The sequence below is a fragment of the Thalia democratica genome, chromosome 1 (genome assembly GCF_965202585.1).
Source record: "Thalia democratica chromosome 1, ktThaDemo2.hap1.1, whole genome shotgun sequence".
NCBI classification, from domain to species: Eukaryota; Metazoa; Chordata; class Thaliacea; order Salpida; family Salpidae; genus Thalia; species Thalia democratica.
The window spans coordinates 54,549,502-54,573,385 of record NC_139165.1 but is presented as its reverse complement, the minus strand read 5'-3'; the positions used below and the strand labels follow the sequence as shown (position 1 = coordinate 54,573,385).

The window sequence follows — 23,884 nt, the reverse complement described above, 5'->3', positions numbered from 1 at the left end:
GCTTTTTAGGGTATTTTATTATAGTGTTTTTAACACAAAATCAATTTCAGATTAATGAAGAACTTGCCAAAAGTTTGGTTTTAAACAACGACTTGTAGTCTGTACGATTTGTATTTTAGCAAACATGTTATTTAAAAAAATACATGTTTTATGGAATTATTGTCTAATTATTTTTTTTTAATTTTTCTCGTTACAATTTTTTTTGTTAGTTAAACTTTAAAATTTGATAAGTAAAAACTTTTTCTTTGTAAATATTTTTTAGTTATAAATGTTTTCCTTCTGAGAAATCCAGATAAATTTTAAAACTTTAGTGAAAACGAGTTATAAGAAGTAAGGACACTTAAGTGTTGGCAGAAACAAAGAATTCTCAACTTTTGTTTTATCACAATAAGTATTTGATCGTTTTTTATAATCTAGCAGCATATAGTTTTTTTTTAATATATTGGTGTAAAATATTGTATATTTTTTATTATTTCAAAACTTTATTATGCAAACTAAGTTTCGGTCATTGACCTCATTAGTGCTTACATAGAAAATCTAGAAAGATATGTAAAATTCATGGAAAATAGTGCTTGAACTAATAAATAAAAACAAATATTTACTCAAAAACAAATCTCAATTAAAAAAAACATTATAATCTTAAGGTTGGATTTATGTTAAAGTTTCGGTTTGTTTCAAAAAAAAAATTTTTTTAATTAATAGAACCTAGATGTAGGTTTCTTTTTTTCTTCTTGTTAGTTTTCAAAATAAACATAGTAAAAACAAAATTGTAGTTACTAGTAGTAAAATAGCTTTAAGTTGAAATACATCCTAATGTGGCTGATTTTAATTATGACTTAGCTATCGAAAATTTAAAGATATATATATGCTTGAAATGACTATGAAAATTTGCTTATATTTTAGTTTGCTGAAAGTAGTACCTACATAAAAACTTTTTAAGAGCGTACATAAAACCAATATTACTGACAACTTAAGTTTTGAAGTTAGAGCAGGAACAAAATATTTATTAACTTATCCCTTTTGTCAGCTTTGGCAATCACGACTTATTCTAGTACGCAAGTACTGCAAATACTTTGTAAATTTTTAGCTTTGCCAATGTGTTGGATTATTTCCCAGACAATTTGATAACTAATGTTGTTATTTTAAGTTTCCAAATATATTTCTGTGCCGTTTTGCATAGTTAAGTTCATTAGTTGGCATAACAAAGTCTTAAAAGGAAAAAAAATATTATTTTTTTCTAGAAGTTAAAATCCTTTTATTTGTTTTCAAAACATTAAAACATATAATACTAAAAATATTATTGTAAAAATTGTTTTTTTATATACCATTAGCTTTAAACCCTTTTAAAAACCAAAAACTAAGCAAAACCGAGTTGCAAAAATAAAATTAACTTGTTATATTAGGAGTATTGTAATAACCTAAATTAGATCTATAAAAAAAGCTTGACTTTATGATAGAGTTTACAAAAAAGTTCCTTTTTTTTTTAAAAGTTTAGTATTTGCATAAAGATAACAAATACAAATGCTTTGTTAAATCAAAATATTAAAAATATTGTCGTGCTACGTTTCAATCACTCAATTAAAGTTACTTAATAAACTTTAAAAAAATATAAATCTAAATAAGAAAGTTAGTTGATGACAAACAGTTTTAACTTGACACGATGATTAAAATACAAGTATAAATTTTTGGCTAAGAAAGTAAATATGTATAATACTTACCAACAATAATTTTTTGAAGTACTTGATTTTTAAACTGACGTACTTTGTTAAACTAGTAACACAGTTTAAAGGTTTCCTAAAAAAGATAACTACTTCAAAAACAGAGTATAAAATTAGAAAATGAGTTCAAAAAAATCTAAATATTAGTCATTTTAGATGGTGATAATGATACGCAGACGTAATGTATACTATTTTTGTGTTGTTTTCATGGTTTTTATTTACAACTTTTGTCTTGTTTTATATAATTCGCGATTTACAGTATTACAAAAGTAAGAGATAGCTGAAGTTCTATCATAAGTGTCAATCATGAACAAAGTTAATTGAAAAAAACATACATAGTTTTATACTTTTTATTGTACATTTAAGTAACAGAAATTTAAATAAAAACAATTCAGATTATACTAGAACAAAATTACTAGACTATAATTTTAAAAGAAATAAGTTGTCAAAGAATGTCGAAAAGCATAATAAAAAGTTATAACTGACTACAAAAATAACTGGTTTTAGAACGATTTAATGAATTAAAAGTATATATTTTCTCAAACAATTTATATGAAATTAGTTACTACGTTAAGTATAAAAACCAGTAATTTATTCTATTCTTCATCAAGTTTTTGCTTTTTTAAGCTTGGCGAACAACTTTCATCACTCTGTTTTCAATATTGTTTATATTAATCAGTATAATTTACAATACAGTCTAAATCGGTTGCAAATGATCAAGCTAAGCAACAAAATAAGAACATAAATGATGTAAAACTTACTAATACTAAACATTTAATACTAAAATAATCAATTTATTTAAAGAAAACTAGAAATTTTATGACATAACTACTTGTTTCGCAGTTCAAGATGTTCATAGTTATGATACATAAATAATTTTTGAATTTCTTTAGAAAACGCAACACATTTAATTATTCAAAATTTTTATAATAAATAAGATTACAGCACAGGTTTGCTCAGTTTATTAATCTAACCTGTTCTGCAAGGGCAGTTTGTAAAAGGTCATTTCTAATTCTGAAGTCTCTACTTGTTGGCAGATGATGTCCCTTCATAAGATCAATTTTTACTTTCCTTCCAAGACTTATTAGAGTGTGTTCATGCTGCTCTATCGAGTAGATAAGCTGTGACAAGAACTTGCCTTCCCTTAATACCTTTGCCTGCACCATATTACTTTATAATTTTTTGAACGAATTTGGATATAATATTATGTAAGTAGTGGTTTAAATGACAGTAACTTAATTTAATAAGGGTTCGTAGATACCAGTTAAATCAGCAATATAAGCTAATATTTATTGTTTAAGAAACAGTACTTTATGCTGTGTAATAAATTAAATTACTTACAATAGTAGATAAAAAACATATAAAATATAATAAACGCAAAATTTTTGAGATTGTCAATATGAATGTATAAAAGATGATATGTTTTTATATAATGCTTGACAACCTTTTTTAAATCTTCAATAAAATACTGCAGACGTTTATGTTTAGTTTTTATTAACAAGAGCGATATTTCAAACTTTATATAAAATTAATTAACATAAGCTTGTAGAATGCTTATTGCATGTTTCAACTAAAATTCGCTTTTTATTTAGTTGTTATCAAAACTTACTTTTCCTGAAGCAAAAGATTTCGAGTCTTTCTTTTTGTTTTGTCTGGTATTTTCAAGACGTTCAGTCTGGTTAGAGTCAGCGTGAATTATGAAATCGTACAGAGGCGGTTTCAACTCGGCACCGATAAACCTGATGAGTTTTTTAAACTTAACAGGAACTCCTCCGTCGTAAGTAGAACTGAAACCTTGACTGAACTTCCATGAAAACTGAAAACCGTTTATATCATGTTAAAACAAAAATAGTAACTTTGTAACTAATCTTCTTTAAAAAATCATACCTTATTAATTTCAATGAACTTTATTAGAACATATAAATAAGTATGTGAAAAAAAAAATTAGCTTATATCCTTTATGGAGCTATTTAGTTCATTATAGATTTAGTTCAGTTTAAATTTATTTTTTTCTCAATTACTTTATGCATTACATTTTTTTAGAATCACTTTACTTTATTTTCACTATAATAAATAATCAAAAGCGTTTTAACGAACTAACTATTCTTTTAAAATATTAAGATGCTTCATTGCAGAAAAAAGCATATATTCATCATTAAACTATTTAAAAATACAAAATACCAACAAATTTAGTAAAGTTATTATAGAACTTGAAAGCCGAAGTTATAGTTTGTAAGATGCAGTCGATTGTTGCAGGCTCTTTAGCAGAAGATGAACACAAATGTAACAATCCACCAGAAACCTTCAAACACTTTATGCTCATTTCCTCTGTAATGAACGTCACTTATAAAACTATCTAACTAATATAGTAAAGTTATCGAACAAAAGGCCAACAGTCTTATATATTGACAAAGTACATATTAAGGTTCGAAAAAACAATTTAATTCACATGTAACAAGACTTAAACACTATATAATAAAAAATTATCACTTTAACCCTTTCAAACTACTTGAGTAAAAACATAAGTTTTTCATTAGTTATTTATGTTTGTTAAAATTACAGTAGACTACCGCTTAAGTACGCACTTTTTTTAGTACGCACTTATCCAGAAAGACAAAAAAAATCTTTTTTTTTTATGTATTATTTTATCCAGATTATTCAATGTTTCCAGGTAGAATGGCCAACTTGCTGAGTTAGCCTGAGACTTTCACAACTTTTAAACTAGGGTGGGTAATCTTGAGTAGTCTAAGTGGCCTAAGATTGTGACATTCCTGTTATTTATGTTAATAAACTAAATACTTATGTAGTGGTTGCAGAAAAGTGAAAAAAATAATGATATTTGAGCTGTAATGCTATAAAATAAATAAATCTAGATGAAAAAGTTAAAAATACCTACAAATACAACATAGTTAAGTCATAATTTAATTTAAATGTACACACATTGATGTTTTGAATATGTTTGGTAAACACAATGTAGTTTGGTAGTTTCCCTCTAACAAAACAAAATATGGAATGTATCGTTTAATTTTCTTTTTTATATCATTGACTGACATTGACTTTCTATATTAAATGTTTGTATTAATTATGTAGAAACTTTTTATAGAAAAAATAAATCATTTTAAAATCTATTAAAAAATTTTGCAGATTAGAATTATGTATTAAATGTTATTTTAAATAAAAAAGACTTGTTTATTTGGCTTAGTTATTTGGAGGCTAGTTGTAAAAAAGAAAATAAACAACTAAATTTCATATTGTACTATGTCGTCAAAAAGTACGCACTACCCGTGCTAAGTACGCACTTTTTGGTCGGGTTCAATTTGCGTACTTAAGCGGTAGTCTACTGTATGCAAAAAAATCGTTAAGGCCATAGGGGGGAGGGGATAAACCATGTTTTTTACAAGTTGATCTTATTTTATAGAGTTTTTTCTAAGCTTTAAAATGCTTTTTATTGTTTTAAAAAACTTCAAATTATTTTTTGAGATATGACCAGTCAAAGTCGGGCCGCATAATAGGTTCCCTATGGGAAGGGAAAACTAAAACAGCGAAAAAAGACTATTTCATTTAAAATCTATCTCCTCCTACATTTTTCAAGCAATTTTCTTCAAACTTTCACAGTCTAATCTTTATATAATAACAAAAAACGTTACTTGGGAATTAAAAAAAAAATTGTAAAAATATGTTTTTTTTTGAAAAAAAAACACTTTTTTTTTTAATTTTTGTGATAAAGTTTTTATTTTTTTAAATTACTAAAATTCTAAAGTATCGTATTTTCCTTTTATTATAAGGAACGTATCCTGAAAATTTGAAGAAGATTGCTTGAAAAATGAAGAAGAAGATAGATTTTTAGTGAATTTTAAAATTTCCGAGAAAATTGACCCCGAAAAATTTGCGGTCCATACGTTTATATTCGAAAATTTTTACAAAAAATTAAAAACTCAAAAGTTAAATGATATTTTTGAATTATATAAAAACTGGCTTATAGTTTGTACTTTAAGCTTTCATATAAAAGCCAAACTTAATTTTAGTAAAAAAAAATGTTGGACCCCCCTATGGCCTTAAATGTACGTTTTAATACAAAAACTAAAATGTACATTTCAAGATGTTCGCATAATTTTAACAAACACTAATAACTAATAAAAAACTTATTTTGATAATACTAACCTTCAGTTTTTCTCAATTTTCCATGTAAGTTACTGGTAGACAATAACCTTGTGTGATTTTTATCGCAAGTACCGCTGTACTGGCCTCTAACTTGCTGGACCATCCAGTCTAAGTCTAAAAAGAAGCGTTCTACATGCTTTGCAACTATCGCCTGTTAAAATACAAGCTTATCAAACTGTTTATCAACTTACCTGTTTTACGCAACGTTGATTTTTAGTTAAAAAAATATAACTGTTGTAGAAAATAGTTAAAACTTTTTAATGTTTAAAGTTTACAAACTTAATAAGTACAAACTAAGTATGTATTGTTATTAATTTACATGATGAAAAACAACTTATTTTTTAAAACAGTAAAATACTTTTTAATCACATTTTTTTATCAAAATAAACTAACCACCAGTTGGTCAGCGTTGCTGCTATTAATGATTTCGTAAGGTCCTGATTTCTCCTCCGAATCTTCATCGGGAATGCTGTCAACGCTGCCAGCCACCGAGTGGTAGTGCATGCACAGTGACGACAGAACGTCTTCATATTGTGACGTCGTATCCATTATCGACGTGGTTGAGCTGGCAGTGTCGAGTAGTGATGTCATGATGTGCTTTCCACAGTTGGTATCATCTGTTTATAAAATATTAGATCTAAGTGTGCTTTCTACATTTATATCTAATAAGCAGTATCGACGCGTGATGAGGTCATAAGGGAGCAAAGTACTTTCAATAAAGCTATCGCGCATAATAAAGTGTTACATAGTATTTTTTTTGTATTTATAATATAATCTACACTTTAATATGATAAAGACAATATATTTTAGGCAATTTAAATGCCAAGTTGGGGCAGCAGAAAATTATCAGAGTAGTATGTATAAAATAAACACCCAAAAGTTATAAATTATCTTCAAAATACTTTTTAAATCTTAAAATCAAACCTATTTTCATTTGGCAAACTTTAAGCCACCATTCAAAAACATTTTCGTTTATTTTTGGATGCTGGTCTAACATTACACGGCAAACTGTGTCTAACAGAGCTGCACACGCCGTCACCATTTTTCGGTAACCAGCCGACTGCATATTGTCCTGGACTAAACCAATCACTACACGCTGTACTCTGTTATTAATGTAGATAGTTAAGCCCCAATTCGTACTTTGGAAGAAAGCTATCAAAAATTAATAAACAAGTATTATCTACAGTACAATATGCAGTTTATGTTATTTATGTCAATTAAAACTGTTATAAAGTCTACAGCACAAATCCTGATGAGAAAACACTTTGAAACTTGTTAAAACCTTTGGACTAGAGTAAATGAAAGCTCTTTGGCGTTAATTTTCTTTTTATGCTGGGTGCTTATTATGTCTTCACTTTCATTGTCATCTCCATCACCACAAGTAAAACTTATGAATTCATCTAGATCATTACGACGCCTTAGAAAAAACAAATTTTATACTAGAATGTCATTTTAAATAAAAAATAATTCAGCCTTTACAACAACTCCATCAAATTTATTGGTAGAATGATCATTTTAAGTTGACGGAACTCGATAAAACAACATAATTTATCACAAAAAAAAAGTTACAAACAAATCATACCAGTCATTTATATAGTTTAAACAGAGATTAAATACTTCAACGGCCTGGTTGCAGTAAGTAACGTTTTCACTGTTATTTTTTTCTACCATAAAGAAATGAAGTGATGCCCTTGCAATAAGCTTTACTTTGTTGAGCAATTCTTTCTTGTCAAGATCTAATATATTAATTTTGAGCTACTTTTGAGAACTTTCAAAAAAAAAAACATATTAAGGTTATACTGTGCACTACTTCATATAAATATATAAATGACAGCATCTTGCAGAAAAACCAACCACCAACACCAGTGTGATAACCATGTTCCCTGACAAAATAAACAGCTTGGTGTGTTGACGTCCACAAATAATTCATAAATGAATGATCACTTTTCAGCAAATCAGACGCATCTTCGTAATCTTTTGGTATGGTGTAGAAAGTTCCTATTTAGTTATTTGACTTAAACTAAACTTTGTATTTTAATTTTATTGGACTAATACTTAGATAGCAAACAAAAAAGTTGAGTTTATCTAGCTGTAAATTTTATATCAAAACATAATTACAATATCTAAAATTGAAAGGTATTAAAAAATATTAATGTAAAAACTAACGGTCTAAAGCTACGGAAATATAAAAAAGTGAGTAGCAACTAATTTGCCAAGACAAACTGCTGGTCACAACTTTACAGTTTTTGATATTTTTCAACATGTCGTAATAAACCTTCCAGTTTTTAGCAAGAGTTTTTTGGTTTTCACAACTTGTTTCACTACAACATTTTATATATATTAAGTTCTGCATAAAACAATTGTTAGAATCAGTTGAAAACCAAACAAGCTATAAAAACATACTGACCGCAATATATTACTATAAAATTACCTTAATATATCATAATATAGATTAGACTAAGTTTTTAAGAGCTAACTTTAACTTAACTCAGAAAAAAAAAGGTTTGCAAAACTGAAAAAACAAAACACTAACTCAATGCAATTTTGCATGAAATTAAATTCTAGTAGTGTTTGATAAATTCCAATAACTAAAGATAACAGAATAATTTGTTTTGTTGATGTACAATCTTTAGATTTTTCCTGAAAAAAAAATTTTACTTTTAACTCAATTAAAAACAATACATATCAAATGGTATGTACTTTGCAACAATTCTGTAAAACGATGAAAAAGTGTGTTTTAACTAGATAAAAAAAGTGAACTGACGGACCAAAAATTAGGATACGGTATGATCAAGGTAATTTAACCTTTATAAATTAACTAATGTTAAACTATACTCCAAATATTATTTTGTTTTAACTCATCACTATAATTCTAGCTAATAATGAAATAAGTTAAAAAAGGTAACTTGTGGTTAATTCATTTTTAATTTATTCTGTTTTGTTATAGAACAGGGGTCAGAAAACTATGGCCCGTCAAGCAGAAATCTCCAACCCTCAGAGTAATTTTTAGCTTAAAACAAGTTATTAAAGCAATTTAAAATAGATTATTTTATAAAAATGGTTTACTAATGTGCTCTTATTTTAATTTTCAGTAAACAGCAAATCCTATTAATTGGTTATATTTTACAAGCTTAAAATTTTTATCTTTTTTAGTGAAATCACGGTGGCCTTTGAAGACCTTTTTTAACGAAACTAGCCCGCGAAAGACCTTTTATATTTTTATGAGGCTTAAGCTGCTAATCACTTTTTTTTAAATTCATAAAGTATACAAAAGTTATCTGATTAGAAAATAATTTACAAGTTCAACCCTTACCGTTGGATTTTTTATAAAATGCTTTCGAAACTTCTACAGCAAACAAAAGTTGTTTATAAATATTTGTAAACTTTAACAATATCAATTACAATACTTGTCAATTAACTCTTAAGTCAACTACTAATACTGTAGATTAGTTAGTGTTTTATTTTCTGCTTAAAGCAAAGGTCGGCAGGCATTTAATAGTTTCGAGCTAAGTTTTGAAAAAAAAATCTTCGCGGGCCGCAGTTGTAGTATTAGTTATAACGCTAGTTTTTTTTTAATCTCTCATGAACTTTACCTGAGACTTTTTTTTTACTTTTTATTTAAACCCCAAAATAATTAGTGTAAGTTTCAAAGTCTATAATGCTGGCGAGCCGCACTTTTATCCTTTATTGGCTGTAGTTTGCCGATGATGCTTGCGTCTTTTCAGGGGTCATTTTGTTTTAAAACTAGTGGGATAATTTTAAGGTTGTACACGTTTTGTTAAAAAAAATGACTCTTGAGTTATACAATTGACTGGATCAGGGTCTTTTTCTGAAATCAAGATCCAGACTTATCAGTGCCTTAGAAAAAAAGGTCGGATCACCAATGAAAAGAAAAGAATTTTAACGTAAATTGAGTTTTTATATTAAAATATGTTTTTCGTAAACTGATTACTAAGCTTGTTAAAAACATATATTATTCAATTCAAGTTTAAATAAAATTGTTCAAAAGACTCACTAAACCAAAGTCTTCAACTTCACAGTTCTTGAATTTCGGAATAAGTTCAACGAAGTAGTTTGTAATTTTATTTGTTGTAAATTGCACGCCACCACCACAATCGTTTGAATCGTCAGGTTCTTGTTTAAGCTAAAAAATAAAAGTTTGTAAGTAGTAAAAACTTTCCAAAACACTTTTAAAGTAAACTTAAATTGTATAAACAGTAAGTTTGAGTTGTTGCTGTACACATAATACAATATTTTTTATCTATTTTAACGACTTTAATTAAAAATTATATGGGGAACACTTACGAGAACTTTGTTTTTGCATTAGTTCATTACTTGATTTAATAAGTTTAGAAGAATAGTTAACAATTACAAGATAAATAAAACTTGATTAGATGTGCGAAAACTTTAAAAGCTGTTATGAATTTTTATTTGTATAACCGAAAATATGCCTAAATATCTATCAATTTAGTTTTATCTGGTTAGTATAATCTAGTAAAAATATATTACGAAAAATTATATTATTGGTATTTATTGTAAAAGTTTATTTATTTTATTCGTTATCTATATACTACCATCTAGCTGATAATACTTTCAATTTAATTTTACCCTTTTTTTTAAACAAAATAAACTATACTAAATTCATTAAATTAAACATTTAATGATTGTTATAAAAAAATTTGTTAAAGTTGTAAGTTTCAATTGTATAAAACAAGTTTTAACATTTTCGAAACAAATTACAGTCAACGAATTCATGAAGTGAAAGTAATCATTATACTAATCACTGTTAAAATTTAAAAAAATGGTTATTGTCTTCAACATTAGTTAAAAGGTAAATATAATTAGGCTGATAATTTAGTAGAAAACATTTTATTATATATATATAAAACGTTATTTTAAAACTTTACTTGGCATAGACATATAGATAGTGATGACATCAAGACAGGTAGGGGCTCTTTTAAACAAACTTTTCCTTCAATATTAATACAGGATATTATGTTCAAACTTGTTTTGTCATTTTGTGGGTCATAGTAAGTCCTTAAAAAAACGATATTTGTACAGCTAAATCAATGGAAAGTATTTTAAAATAAATACTTAGATACAGTCAAAAAGTTATTAAGATTGCTCATTACAAACGATTTCATAACTCATAGCAAAACTACTAGACAGCTAAAAAGTGAGCAATTATTTTTTAAGTAAAATATATATACTTCGTCGTTTACAATAATACAGTTCAAATTTAAATAATATCAAAACATATAAGTTGTACAATACTTTCTAAACTACTTGATTTATTAAATTAGATTTTTTGATTGCATTTCTCAAAGCTCAACTAATAACACAGCTCTACAGAGATATGAAAAAATACCTGTACCACGAAAAACACCGTAGAACTTTGTTATTAGTTCATAGAGAAATCAAGTACTTTACACAGCTTTTGCGAGTACAAAAACTCTACTAAAACCTATAAGAAACTTAAGAATAGAAAATCTAGACACTAAAGCAATTTTTATTTGAAATAATAATAACTTCTCTCTAGTGTGTATAAAGACTCTTTAAGTACGATAGAATTTGTATATTTAAATACTTGTATTTTAAACTATATTAATCTCTACTTTTACACTATTAGTATTTTTATTTGGTTTTTTTATTGTTTTTTTTATGTTTAGAGTTAATTATTATGTTTTATACTTTCTTAATTTATAAAACTTTTGAACACTGAAATTTTTCAAAATAATTAGGGTACTACATGGGTAGGAGTCTAACATGCACGAAGGGATACTTTTGCACGAAGCATGGTTGCCACAAATCAAGCTGAGAAAAATATCCTGACTTATCATAATCAAATTCTTAACTTAAACTTATTCTAAAACAAATAATCAAACTTTTGTAGCTATATAAAACTTTTAATCTTATATTTCCTTTTATCATTTAGTATAAAATTTGTAACAAAAAAGTATACTCTTATTCATTTGAAAAAGTTCACTTATTCTACAAAATAATACAAATAAGTAAATTTAACCACGGCATATACCTCTCTTATACATGGTTGCCACTGATCAAGCTGAGTAAAATTTCCTGACTTTTCCTGACTTTTTACTAAAACTTTCCTGACTTTTTTAAATCAAACTCTTGAACTAAACTTATTCTAAAATACATAATCTAACACTTATAACTATATAAAGCTTTCAATCTTATTTCAATACAGGTTAAAAACAACAGTTTTACTACATTCTACATTCTTTATTAAAATCTAAGATCTTTTGTTCCTCAACTAGGTCTTTTTTCCTCAAATTTGAAAGCAAATTGGTTGCTGCACAACCAGGATCAAGGGCAGATTTCAGGGAAGCTTGAACATTCAATTCAATCTTGAATAACTTGGGAAGGGTGAGGTTCAAAACTACCCCGTCTTTCATAAAGATACATAGCAATTTAATTACCAAGCACAAAATGTTCTGATGCATAAAAGCAACAATAGGCTAATGACAAAATAACTATAAATTAGCAATAACAAAATAACAATGGTTAGTCTGAGTTTGAAAACCCAATACATAAAGTAATAGTTTTCTGTACAAATAATTCTAATCTAACACTTTAATACGAAAATTAAATTTACTCTACACAAATAATAAGCTATTTATGTAACTAAAAAAGTAAACATTACTCAGACTTAGCATATAAGTTGTAAAACAACCTATTTACTTAAAACATGTTTTACTTATATAAATTGTTCACTTAGTTTAAAAAAAAATACCCAAACTATTTAATATAAAAACCTTAAATTAAAAATCAATTAAAAAAGAATATACTTAAGTAACTGTAAAAAAAGACATAAAAAAGTAAACTATATATCTGTTGTATAAAATATTTCCTCTTATCATTTAGTATAAAATTTGTAACAAATAAATATACTCTTATTTACTTTAAAAACTTAAGTTTTTCTACCAAAAATACAAGTAATAAGTTAACTTAATCTTGGCATATACCTCTCTTATAACTTATTTTATAAATTATATAACTTTGAAAAAATTATAAAGAGGTAAAGTATACACATTAACCTGTTACATAAAATACTAAACTAACTGCTTAGTTATAATAAATTCAATTATTTACTTAAACAAAAACACTTTGATTCTAAAATTATGCTAGATAAACTTTTGTGTATATATCACAGTTTTACTATGAAAGTGTCCTTGCTACAGATCATCAATACTAAAAAGTATACAAAGTATGTTCAAGTAGGGTACTTGTTCAATATGTTAATAGGAAATTTTTGCAGTTTTATAAAGAATATTTTACTAATTTATACCAGGTGAAGGCATTGGAAACAAAATTAAATGTTTTTGTAAATTTCTAGGAAAATTTTTGAACTTTTTTCTTACTTTAAAGGACTTTTAATTAACTTTTACCATTTGAAGGCTTTGGATAACAAGGAATTTTGTAAATTTAAACTGACAAAATCTGACTTTTTTTTTAAATTTTATCAAATTTCCTGACTTTTCCTGACTTTTTTTCAAAACCACCCATTTTTTCCTGACTTTTCCTGACTTTTGTCATTTTTTTAAATTTATCCTGACTTTTCCTGATTTCCTGACTTTTCTTGACCGAGTGGCAACCCTGCTTATAACTTATTTTGCAAATTTAAACAACTTAAAAAAATTATATAGAGGTAAAGTATAAACATAAACTTGTTGTTACATAGAATACTAAACTTAGTGCCTAATTAAAAAGAACTTAACTTTTTACTTGAACAAAAACATTTTTATTTAAAAATTCTGCAAGATAAACTTTTGTGTATACATCACAATTTCACTATGGAAGTGTCCTTGCCACATATTATTAAACTAAAAAGCATAGAAAAAGTGCTTGTTCAAGTAGGGTATCTGTTCAATAGGTAGGAGTCAAATATCCCCGTAGGGACACTTTTGCACAAGTTTTTTTTTTTTTAATTAATTTATTTTTTTAATAATTTTTTTCGTGCAAAAAGTCTTCGTGCATATTTGACCGTTCTGTTCAATACATTAATAATAAAAATTGCAGTTTTATAAAGATTATTTTACTCATTTTTAACAGATGAAGGCATTGAAAAATTTTTAATTTTGTAAATTTCTAGAAAAATTTTGCATTTTTAGTCTGACTTTAGAGAATTTTTACTTTTTTTTACCACTTGAAGGCTTTAAAAAATAAGGAATTTTGTAAGTTAATTTAAAGAGACAAAATCTAACATTTTTTAAAATTTAGTCAAATTTCCTGACTTTTTTGAATAACCCCCATTTTTTCCTGACTTTTGTCTTTTTTTTAGTTTTTCCTGAATTTTCTTGATTTTGCTGACCTTGTGGCAACCCTGACGAAGGGTTACTTTTGAACGAAGACACTTTTGCACGTATTGGATTTTTTTTTGTTTTTTACTATTTTATTAAGTATAATTAATTTATTTTTTACTTCAAATTTTTAAATTATTTCAATAAAACAATGTTTTACTCGTTTTTACTAATATAACTGATGATCTCGTTTGAATTAATTCAAACGAGTGATACATTGTTTTCTTAGTAAAACTTAAAATTTGAATTAATCATTCTCCTTATCATTAAGTCGAGAACTTTAATAAAGTACAAAAATTTTTTTTATTATCACTATTACCCTACACCCTCTGTCAGTTATTTTTAGTTGGTTTTTTATAATTTATTTTTTAAACAATTTTCATCTTCTATTCTTTTTTTTACTAATCATTTTTATTAGGTATATATATACTTTTTTCTATCACTGTTACCCTAACCCTTTCCTTCGGTCGGTAACTTTGTTTTTTTTTTTTATTATTTAACTTTTTTTTTCTTTTTTTTTTTAGTTATTTTTTTTTTAAATATTTACTATCACTTTTACCCCTAACCTTTGGTCAGTAACTTTTTTTTTTTTTTGTTTTTTTTTATTAATTAATCTTCTTCTTTTTTATGTATATTTTTTTTACTCTCGTGCAAAAATTTCCCATCGTGCAAAAAAGTATTTGTGCATAAGTATACCTTCGTGCATATTTTACCCGTCCCTGTACATACCTTAATACTTATATTATTTGTTGTTTAATATTTTTAAAGTATAAAAAAATTTAACTAAAAATGCCTTTAAGTGTGTTATCTATTTAATATTTTAATTAAATCCGTTACGATTAAAAGTTTAATGATCATCGTTTGTATCTTAAAAACAGTGTACAAGTTTAATTTATAGTTTTATACTAAATTTTAAGCATTAATTTATACTCTTATACTTAGTTTAAAGTAACTTACATTTTGTTCTATAGGTAGGGTGGGTAAATATTTTAGTCGCAGGGTCAGATTTACAAGTAAAATAACTTGTCAAAAATATTTTTACTGGCCGCGTAATTATGAGAAACTGTAAATAAAATTTCAAAATTCTCTCTAAAAGTAATAATCAAATAAAAAGATCATTAAATAAGCACTACTATGTACTAAAATTCTAAAAAAAAAAAAAACACTCTTAATAAAAAGTATAACTTTATTCAATTTGTTAAGGATGTTTACAAGCTAAAAAGTACATCGCGGGCTAAAGACTTTTGTAGGCGGGTTGGATCCTGCCCGCACGATGCCTACCCCTACTTTAGAATTTAAAATTTAACCAGTGGTAGTTTCGCATCAACTTGTTTGAAATATTCACTCCTACTCTCAACTAATTCACTCTTACTCTTAATTTTAGTATGTTAAACAACATACCTTCCAATCAGTTTAGACAGGTCAATTAAATATGTCTAAATTTTAATAAAATGTATTAATAAACAAACTTAAACTGTTGAAGTAAAGTTTCCGTGACTGTAGTCAACAAAGGTTTATTTTTCGAAGTAACCCAGCAAATTCCACTGTAAAACTCTCTTCTTATTTCAATTTTTTGCTGTAAACATCTTCTCATTACTTGAAGTATTTCCAAACAAAAAAATTCGTTGCTCACTTTTTGCCTACTTTGCGAGCCAGGTGAAAAAAAATCACTCGAGTACTAAAAGACAAAAAAAAAATTGTGTCAAAATCAATTCAAAGTTTAATATAACTACCAAGTTGTAGCTATAGATTAAAATGTGTTGAAAAAATGGAGGAAATATGATAAACTGACTTGTGATGCTGCAGAGAAAATAGATTGGGAAGACTGACTTGCAACTTGACTGAATGAGACTTTGGTGTCCAGTGGAAACGACCGTAACAAGTTAAAAAATCCGTACAAGGCTGTCAATTGAGGTGTTAGAGATCTGTTACATGTATTTATCTAAAAATATGTTTTATTTTTTTTAAATAGTATTTATAAAAAACAAGCTGAACAGCTCTTTATGTTTAATTTTTGTATTTTTTGAGTAACACCACCATTTAACAAACTTAGAGTTGATTGATTTCCGTAGCACAAGTATGAGGGCATCTCTAAAATTCTGATTGCTACGAACAAACGGCATAAGAGATGAAACAAACTTTATTGCATTGCTAGAATGCATCTTTGGCAAGTCTTCTATTGTAGACCTTAGCTACGAAAATAAAGATATTTAACCTATTTACACAGCGATTTTTTATAAAGTAAATAAACAACTTGAGTAAATTTAGTACAGTGTAGTTTTTTCTTTAACTAGAAGCCTTTTTTTCTTGTGTTTCACAAGTTATTAAAAAAATAACTACAACGAAAATAAATTATCATTAAATTTCTAGAAAGAAGAGAGGTAATTAGATACTATCAAACAGAAAACATCAGCGAAAATTATCCAAACCTGGACTTTCATGTGCCGCTAGACAAACACGAATTTTTTTAACAACATGGTTTAAAATGTTTTTAAAAATATACAACTTTATACCTTAGGTCAGTGGTCGGCACGCTACTTCGAATCCGTGAACCCTAAATCACAAAATTAAAATTTTATGCACCCCGTTTTGCGTTCTTTAGCGCCGCTAGTGTTTAAGAATATGTATTTTAATCGTTTTTTTTTTTGCTAATAATTCGGTAACACCCAGTTAATTTTTTCACGCCAACTTTAAATTTACCAGTTTACCCTATCCATTTCAATAAACTTTTAATATCGATGATATAATTTTTACAAAAATACTTTACTTGTATCACCCAGGTCTAAAATACTAAATAAAATATTTTTAATGTAGCAAAACGCTTTTAAACAATAAAATTTAATAAAATAAAAACTTAATAGAACACTAACCGTTTATTTTGTTTTAAGAATCTATGAGGTTTGCTCATTTCGGTTTTTCTTTGGGCGGCTAAGGGTGGAAGATTTTTACATAATGTAACAAAATAGAACTAGGAGAGTACAACAATGGTCGTTTTATTAACAACGAAATGGTCAATTAGATATCAAGGCTAAATTTGTCTTAAATGTAGAAAAATTAAAAAAAAAAAAACTTTAATTTAGTTTCTGCACTAAAAAAAAATTATGTACACCAAAATAAGTTTCATGCACCCCAAAGGTCTCGTGCACCCTAAAATAAATTTCATGTACACTAGTGTGCACCAGTGTACACCGTGCCGACCACTGCCTTAGGTTAAAGTTGAAAAAAACTGTTATTGATAAATTGTTTCTTTTTTTTTTTATTAAAGACATTTAGTATGATAACAAATGTGTTGTACTTCAAATAAAATAATTTTCAGACTTAAAATATAGCTAAAACTATTAAATACATATTGTACGACTCTACTTCTGACTAAATTAAAAATTCAAATTTTATTTGAAAATCATAAGAAATTTAAAACTAAAAAATTACATTATTAGTATAAAATATATAAATATTTGAAGTATTTTTTAAAGTTAAGTAGTAATTGAAAACATAAATAAACTTAGTTAAAACAACAGTAAATTTTGCATCATTAATTTTAAAAATAACTTAATTAACCTCATTGTAACTTTTATTCAGAAACTGCGGATAGACTTTGACCATAGCTTTCAGGATTGCTAAACATTTAAACAAGAATAAGCGCAAAAATAAAACATTTTAAAATTCATCAAGGTTATTACACTCGATAAAAATAAATATGACTGATAGATTTTTTTTTAGTTCTCTTAACTACGCTTAAAATAAAGTTGCCTTTATTTAAAACAAAAAAGCCAGTTTGAGGGATAAAAAACTGAGTTTATGAGAAAATTGTAAAAGTTTAGTAAAAGTAAAAAACTAAAAACAAATATTGTTAAAGATTGAATTCTAAAAATTTCATAGTAGTAACAAAATATATTATTTCTTAAAGTTATTCATTTAATTTCAAAGAGTAGTGATTAACTTTGAAGTCATAAAAACTAACATATGTAGTTATGAGCAGGAGATTCTTTGCTCATGTGTATCTGCATGAGAACATAATTTTGAATGTGGCGTTGTGCCTCGTCTGTTGTTTTAAAAATGGATGCAAGTATTTTTATTGAAAGGTCACATGCGTCTTGATCAGAAGATGCACACCTTTTTAATTCCCTTGGAAGATCTTGTTTCGAAAAAGGATCTAAAAAATGGTTGCAATTGCAACTAGGTAAAAATTATTGCTGAAAAACATTTAAAACTATAAAAAATAAGTAACTATAAAATATTGCTAAAAAAACTTTGTTACGTTATAAAATAGACATAAAGTAGTAATATAGAACTTTTTTAAATTGGATATATGTTATTGAAAAAACTAACTAGTTTTTGCAGAATAGTGAGACAGAACAATAAAGCATAACTCAATAAGTTGATTTTGTACTGTAGTCCATTCTTTATACTTTGTATTTTCAACCTGTAAAACAAGCCCTTCTTTTAATTTTTTTTTGGGTGAAAATGTATAAATATTATATATAAATAGTTCATTTAACTAAGTTCCATATTCCAAGCAATATAAAACTAAACACTAGTTAATGTTGACTTTTTTTAGTTCGTAAATATACTTAATTCTGAAACTATTTTTTACGCGAAATTACTTGCTTAATATTTTTAAGCTACATAACCAATAAACATCAAAACTGTTTTTTTTTTCTCAGCTTTTTCTCCACATCAGCTTGGCAAAAAAAAAAAACTAAATCAGTCCGTAAATTAGAATTGGGTTGAAAAAGATTTTTAAATACTATGATTAAAATAATAATGCTCATTTTTAAGTCGTAGAAGTGCAATTTATGGTTTCGAAACCATAAATGTTTTTAATTTAAAGTTAAGTTTTAGGTAAGAAACTGTGTTTTATAGTATAAAACATTGAAAAGATACTGTAAAGCTATTTTAAATGTGGTTTTTAATAAAAAAAATTTTCGATGGTGACAAAAAGTTTTTATCTATATGGTAGATAATTTGTGTCAAATTGAAATTTTACTACTGAATATGTTAAAATTGCTAAAAATTCCAGGTTTTTCCATGTTTTTTCAAAAATTCTCCAATTCCAGGTTTTTCCAGGTACTTTTTACCGAAATTGTCAAATTCTAGGTATTTCCAGGTTTTTCCAGATAAAGTGGCAACCCTGATATACTTAGTATTCCTGAAATTAAAGTAGTTCACTTTTAAGGTTTAAGGATTTAAAAAGCTTTAAAAGGTAGGTACATTAAAAATTATCTGTAACAATTTTACAAAATCTTTTTAAGAACATGATTATTTATTTTTAAATTTATCTTATTAAAAAGAAAACATATTCAAAAAATATATGATTTCAATAAGCTTCAAAACCAAAATATTAAGAATTTTAGGAAATCTACAACACCAATATGGCAGAAAAATTGTTGAACAACCGTAAGAGAGATCTACTGAGAAATTATATTTGTACTTATTATTAAAAAAATACTCCGAATAATAACAACCAAATATGATAGACTGCTTACCACTTGAAACAAGGACTTTTCAAGATCTACAGTTGCTTGTGAGCAACATTTTAACCAGGCATTTTTCATCAGTTGGCGTTTAGTTTTGTAATACCTGTAATAAAATAAGTAATTTGAAAAACGATCAAAACCTAAAATTTACTTAAAATAATAATAAATAAAGTTATGCAGGTTTATAAGTAAACTTTTGAACTTAGAAAAAAAATTAATTTAATTTATCTTGTTTCATCATATTCTATTTTAATTTTTTTAACTTAATTACAATAACCCTAATTTTTGTTATGTTACCTTTATACAGTAGTAGCTAAAATTTATCATGCAGACTTTTTGGTATAGGCTTAAAACTAATACACAAACCATTTTTTGATACATTGATACTTAATAATAATAACTTAATACACATTATTTTCTAAGTTTAAATATTTAGTTGTTATCAATATGATCAATTTAAATATTTCTTAAGTCCAAAACGCCTTTTAGGAATCAGATTCTTTTAAATAAGATTTAATGCTTTTGCAAAAATAAAACTTTGATATTCAATGCTGAAATACTTTTGTATGAACTACTGCTAGGATGATTATCAATAAAAAATTATTAGGCTAACTAGATAACCTACTTGGAAATGTTACACTAGGATTTTTGAAAAAAAAAAACTTTACCTCTTTCCTGTGAATATAATAAATGAACAACACGTTTGTTTGTAACTAATACATATTATTTTAAAAATTGAAAATTCAAGATTTTCATTATGTTTCTAAATGGTCTAGTTAGCGGACAACTGAAGTTAAACTAAATAAACATCCAAAATAAAATTAACAATAAATAGTTTATACTTTATAATGACTTGACGTAATCCATTCTGTACTTCTTCTTTATATCTTGAAGTGTCAGCAAGAATAAGACAAAACGCAACATGCAATGGTGTCAGTTGTTCTTTCAGCATTCCTTCTTTTGCTGCCTTAACATGTAAAACAGCTAAATAATACTTCACCTGAATTCTAACATTTAAAAAACGGTTAATTTACAACTTGAGCCAGTTTTTACAAACTTAAATAAGTTTCTTTAAACTAAAAACACATAAGTATTCAACAGAAATTTTAAAATGTGAAGGTTTTATTTGATTCATTGATTTAACAAACTAAACTTAAAATAATTGAAGTAGTTTTTACAGGAAAGAACAAACCTTCAGTAAATTTATGAGGGCTTTGCTAATGTTTGGACTGTATCTAATTGTATTTTTCATGCAAACTAGTAGCTTGCTTTGACATGCTAGTTTGTCAGCATCGTTTAAAATAACTTGTGAGCTAATTTGACTTGCTGATTTTTCTGTTTTATTATATCAAGAACTTGTCTATTTTCAATTATAGTAAGAATAAAACTAAATTAAATAAATTAAAAAATAATAATATATACATTAAAGAATGATAAAATAGTACTTACTTACTAACAGGGTTACCACAATATAGCTGAAAAAAAAATTCTGATTTTTCATGACTTTTTTTTTAATGTTTATCACTTTTTGTAAGTTTTCTTAAATTCCCAGTTTAAATTAAGAAGATCAGATTAAGAATTACCACCAAAAAACTTTCTTTAAATTGTCCTAAATTGTGCACAATGTGTTTTTGTGATAGTTGCCACACTTAAAAAAAAACTTCAAGCTAAAATCTCAGCTGAAACTCATTTTTTGGATACCATACAGTTTGCATTGGGATGGTCTTCAGAAAATCAAATTTTAACAAAATGAAAGTTTCTTCAAATTGTCTAAAATATTGCACATGGTGTTTTTGTGGTATTTCTCAAATGCAAAAAAAAGTTTAGCTGAAAACTCAAAGGTTGCCGTATTCATAGTTCTACCCTAATGAACATCACTTGCATTATTTTTTTATCAGCGTCTTAGTTTTCTGTAAAATTAATTGTAATTAAACACCATAAAACAAAAAATAAACTCACTCTCACAACATTGTAAATACACACATGAGATTGTAAAATATTTTAATTTATTCCAAAAATTAAATTAGACCTTAAAAAAAGATGAACTTTAAAAGCAATAGTTTTTAGAAAACAACATTAGCTAAATTCATTTTTAGTGATGATAAACTTTCTTAAAATAGCATGTTTATATCAAATTTTCTGACTTTTCCTGACTTTTTTTTCGAAAACCCCCACCTTTTCCAGACTTTTGTCTTTTTATTTTTTGTTTTACCTGACTTTGTGGCAGCCCTGTATTAAAATTTACTAAAAACCTTTATCTTCGAATAGTTGTATTGTTTTATTTAGAACCTGCTCTGTTCTTTTCTTATAGTTTTCAGCTAAACAGAATAACTCATTTATAAAGTATGGCAGCTGTGACAAAGGCACTACAGTGAACTGGTCATACAGTTTCATAAAAACACAATTTTCTTCTTCTGTCGTCAACTGCACACCTCTGAAAATTATAATTGTACAAAAAATAGTTTTACAATTTATAATAAGAAGTTCTTACTTGTTTGTAAGAAGTTGGTTTAATTTTGAAAAAAAAATCTAAGTAACCAGATTGTTTGTAAGGCTTAAAAAAATCAAAAAACTTTGTAACATATAGAAATTATATATATTGTGAGTTCAATAAGCTCAATATGGAAAAATCTTGTCCTGGGCAAGACATTATCCAAATGGTATGCAACTCCATAACCAAAAGATTTTTTTTGTGCACCAAACCCTAAGAACACATATTTTTTTTGTTTTTTAATAAACATAACAGAATTATTATGGAAGGCGAAAATTTAGAATTAAAAATGACTTTTTCATAAAACAACTATCTTTTTTAAATTTTAACAGACTTCAAAAAATTGTTCATTTTTGAATACTGTTTTCCATTTTCATACTCAATTCACTGAATAATCCAGAAACTATTTTTAATTTGATTTTCTGGAGTATAGGTTTCAATGTTTTTATATCTTGATCAAATTAAAATTTCAAAGCATTAGTATTTGAACTTTTTTTTTCTTTTAAACTTTATAATGGGCATTTAGTTTTCTTAAAACTAAAAAAATCGCAATCTAAAGGTCAATATACAAACATCAATAACTTACTTAATTACTATTAGTGATTGTTTTTTAAGATATGTACTCTAATTAAGTTTTATGACCTTTTATAAAACTGATGTCATTACAATTAACCAATCACTTTTTAAACTTAATATTGTTGAATTAATTCAATAGTAGTAAAAATTTTAGTTAACCAAGTGACAATTTTCTTTTTTTATAAAAAATAAAACAAAGAATAAATTACAAACATTAAATAAATAACAAAATACAAAATAACTTGTTTTAGAAATAAGACTGACTCTGTACCATTGAAAAACTATAAACTTTGATATTGGAAAAAGGTATAATATTTTGAATTTTTCTTTTAAAATTTGTACCTAGAAAGCTATAAGATTCTAGCGCATTTAGAGACAAAAAACACATAAAAAAACTAGTTTAACAAAAAGTATTTTATTGTTTATTTGGTAATTTATAAATGTATTCTAATAAATTCAAATAGTAATTTTATCAAACTTTTACATTATTAAGAAAAAAAGCTGTGCAATTTTTGCATGTTTTTGTTGACACTCAATTATAGGTATTCTTAGCAATAGCTGGATTTATAATGTGTGTATTTATATAGTCTAAGATTTATTAGATTTTTCATTATAATAATAAAATAATTCCAGTTAATGCTAAAAAAAAATTTCTTATGACTATATAGAGAGTTTTAGCCAATGTACCTACAAAAACTTATATTTTTAATTTACATTAACTAATTTATGTAGGATATGTTCTTTTCTATTATGAAAACCTATTAGTTTTTACCTACCTATCATTTACAAACTGTTATAAAACAGAAATAATAACAATATAAGTTGAACTTGCCTTATTTTAATTTTCAACACAAAATCTACTACTACTTATGATCTGATGACTTCTGTTCTAAAAGTTTTTTTTTTTTTTTAATTTGATAATTTGAATAGGTATAATCTTAGACCAGATTAAAATTAAATATTTCAAAAGATTTACGAATTCTGATTTTATCAAGGTTGCCACTATTTTTTGGCAAATTTTCTCAAGGTTTTTAAAAGTACACCTTTTTGGGTCTATTTTTAGTTTAAAATTAGGTTTAGGTAAGAAACTGTGTTAAATATTATAACAACATTAAATATACTTTAAACCTACTTTAGATA

General features: G+C 26.0%; 1 protein-coding gene across 1 annotated transcript; it reads right to left on the bottom strand.

The window, feature by feature from the left end:
* Positions 1-2,314: 2,314 nt before the first annotated feature.
* On the bottom strand, positions 2,315-21,951 carry LOC145837692 (Fanconi anemia group I protein-like). The gene is made up of 22 exons (XM_082945133.1): positions 21,930-21,951; positions 20,870-21,012; positions 20,520-20,644; positions 19,687-19,780; positions 18,530-18,623; positions 18,162-18,353; positions 17,759-17,817; positions 16,250-16,392; positions 15,993-16,125; positions 15,732-15,878; positions 9,895-10,023; positions 8,046-8,154; positions 7,734-7,877; positions 7,462-7,615; positions 7,162-7,296; positions 6,804-6,982; positions 6,273-6,496; positions 5,880-6,030; positions 3,904-4,046; positions 3,328-3,534; positions 2,693-2,875; positions 2,315-2,368 (listed from the first exon to the last, which is right to left on the bottom strand). The coding sequence occupies exons 2-22, from the start codon at positions 20,927-20,929 to the stop codon at positions 2,315-2,317; spliced, it is 2,859 nt and encodes a 952-aa protein (XP_082801259.1). The 5' UTR covers positions 20,930-21,012; positions 21,930-21,951.
* Between the last annotated feature and the right edge of the window lie 1,933 nt (positions 21,952-23,884).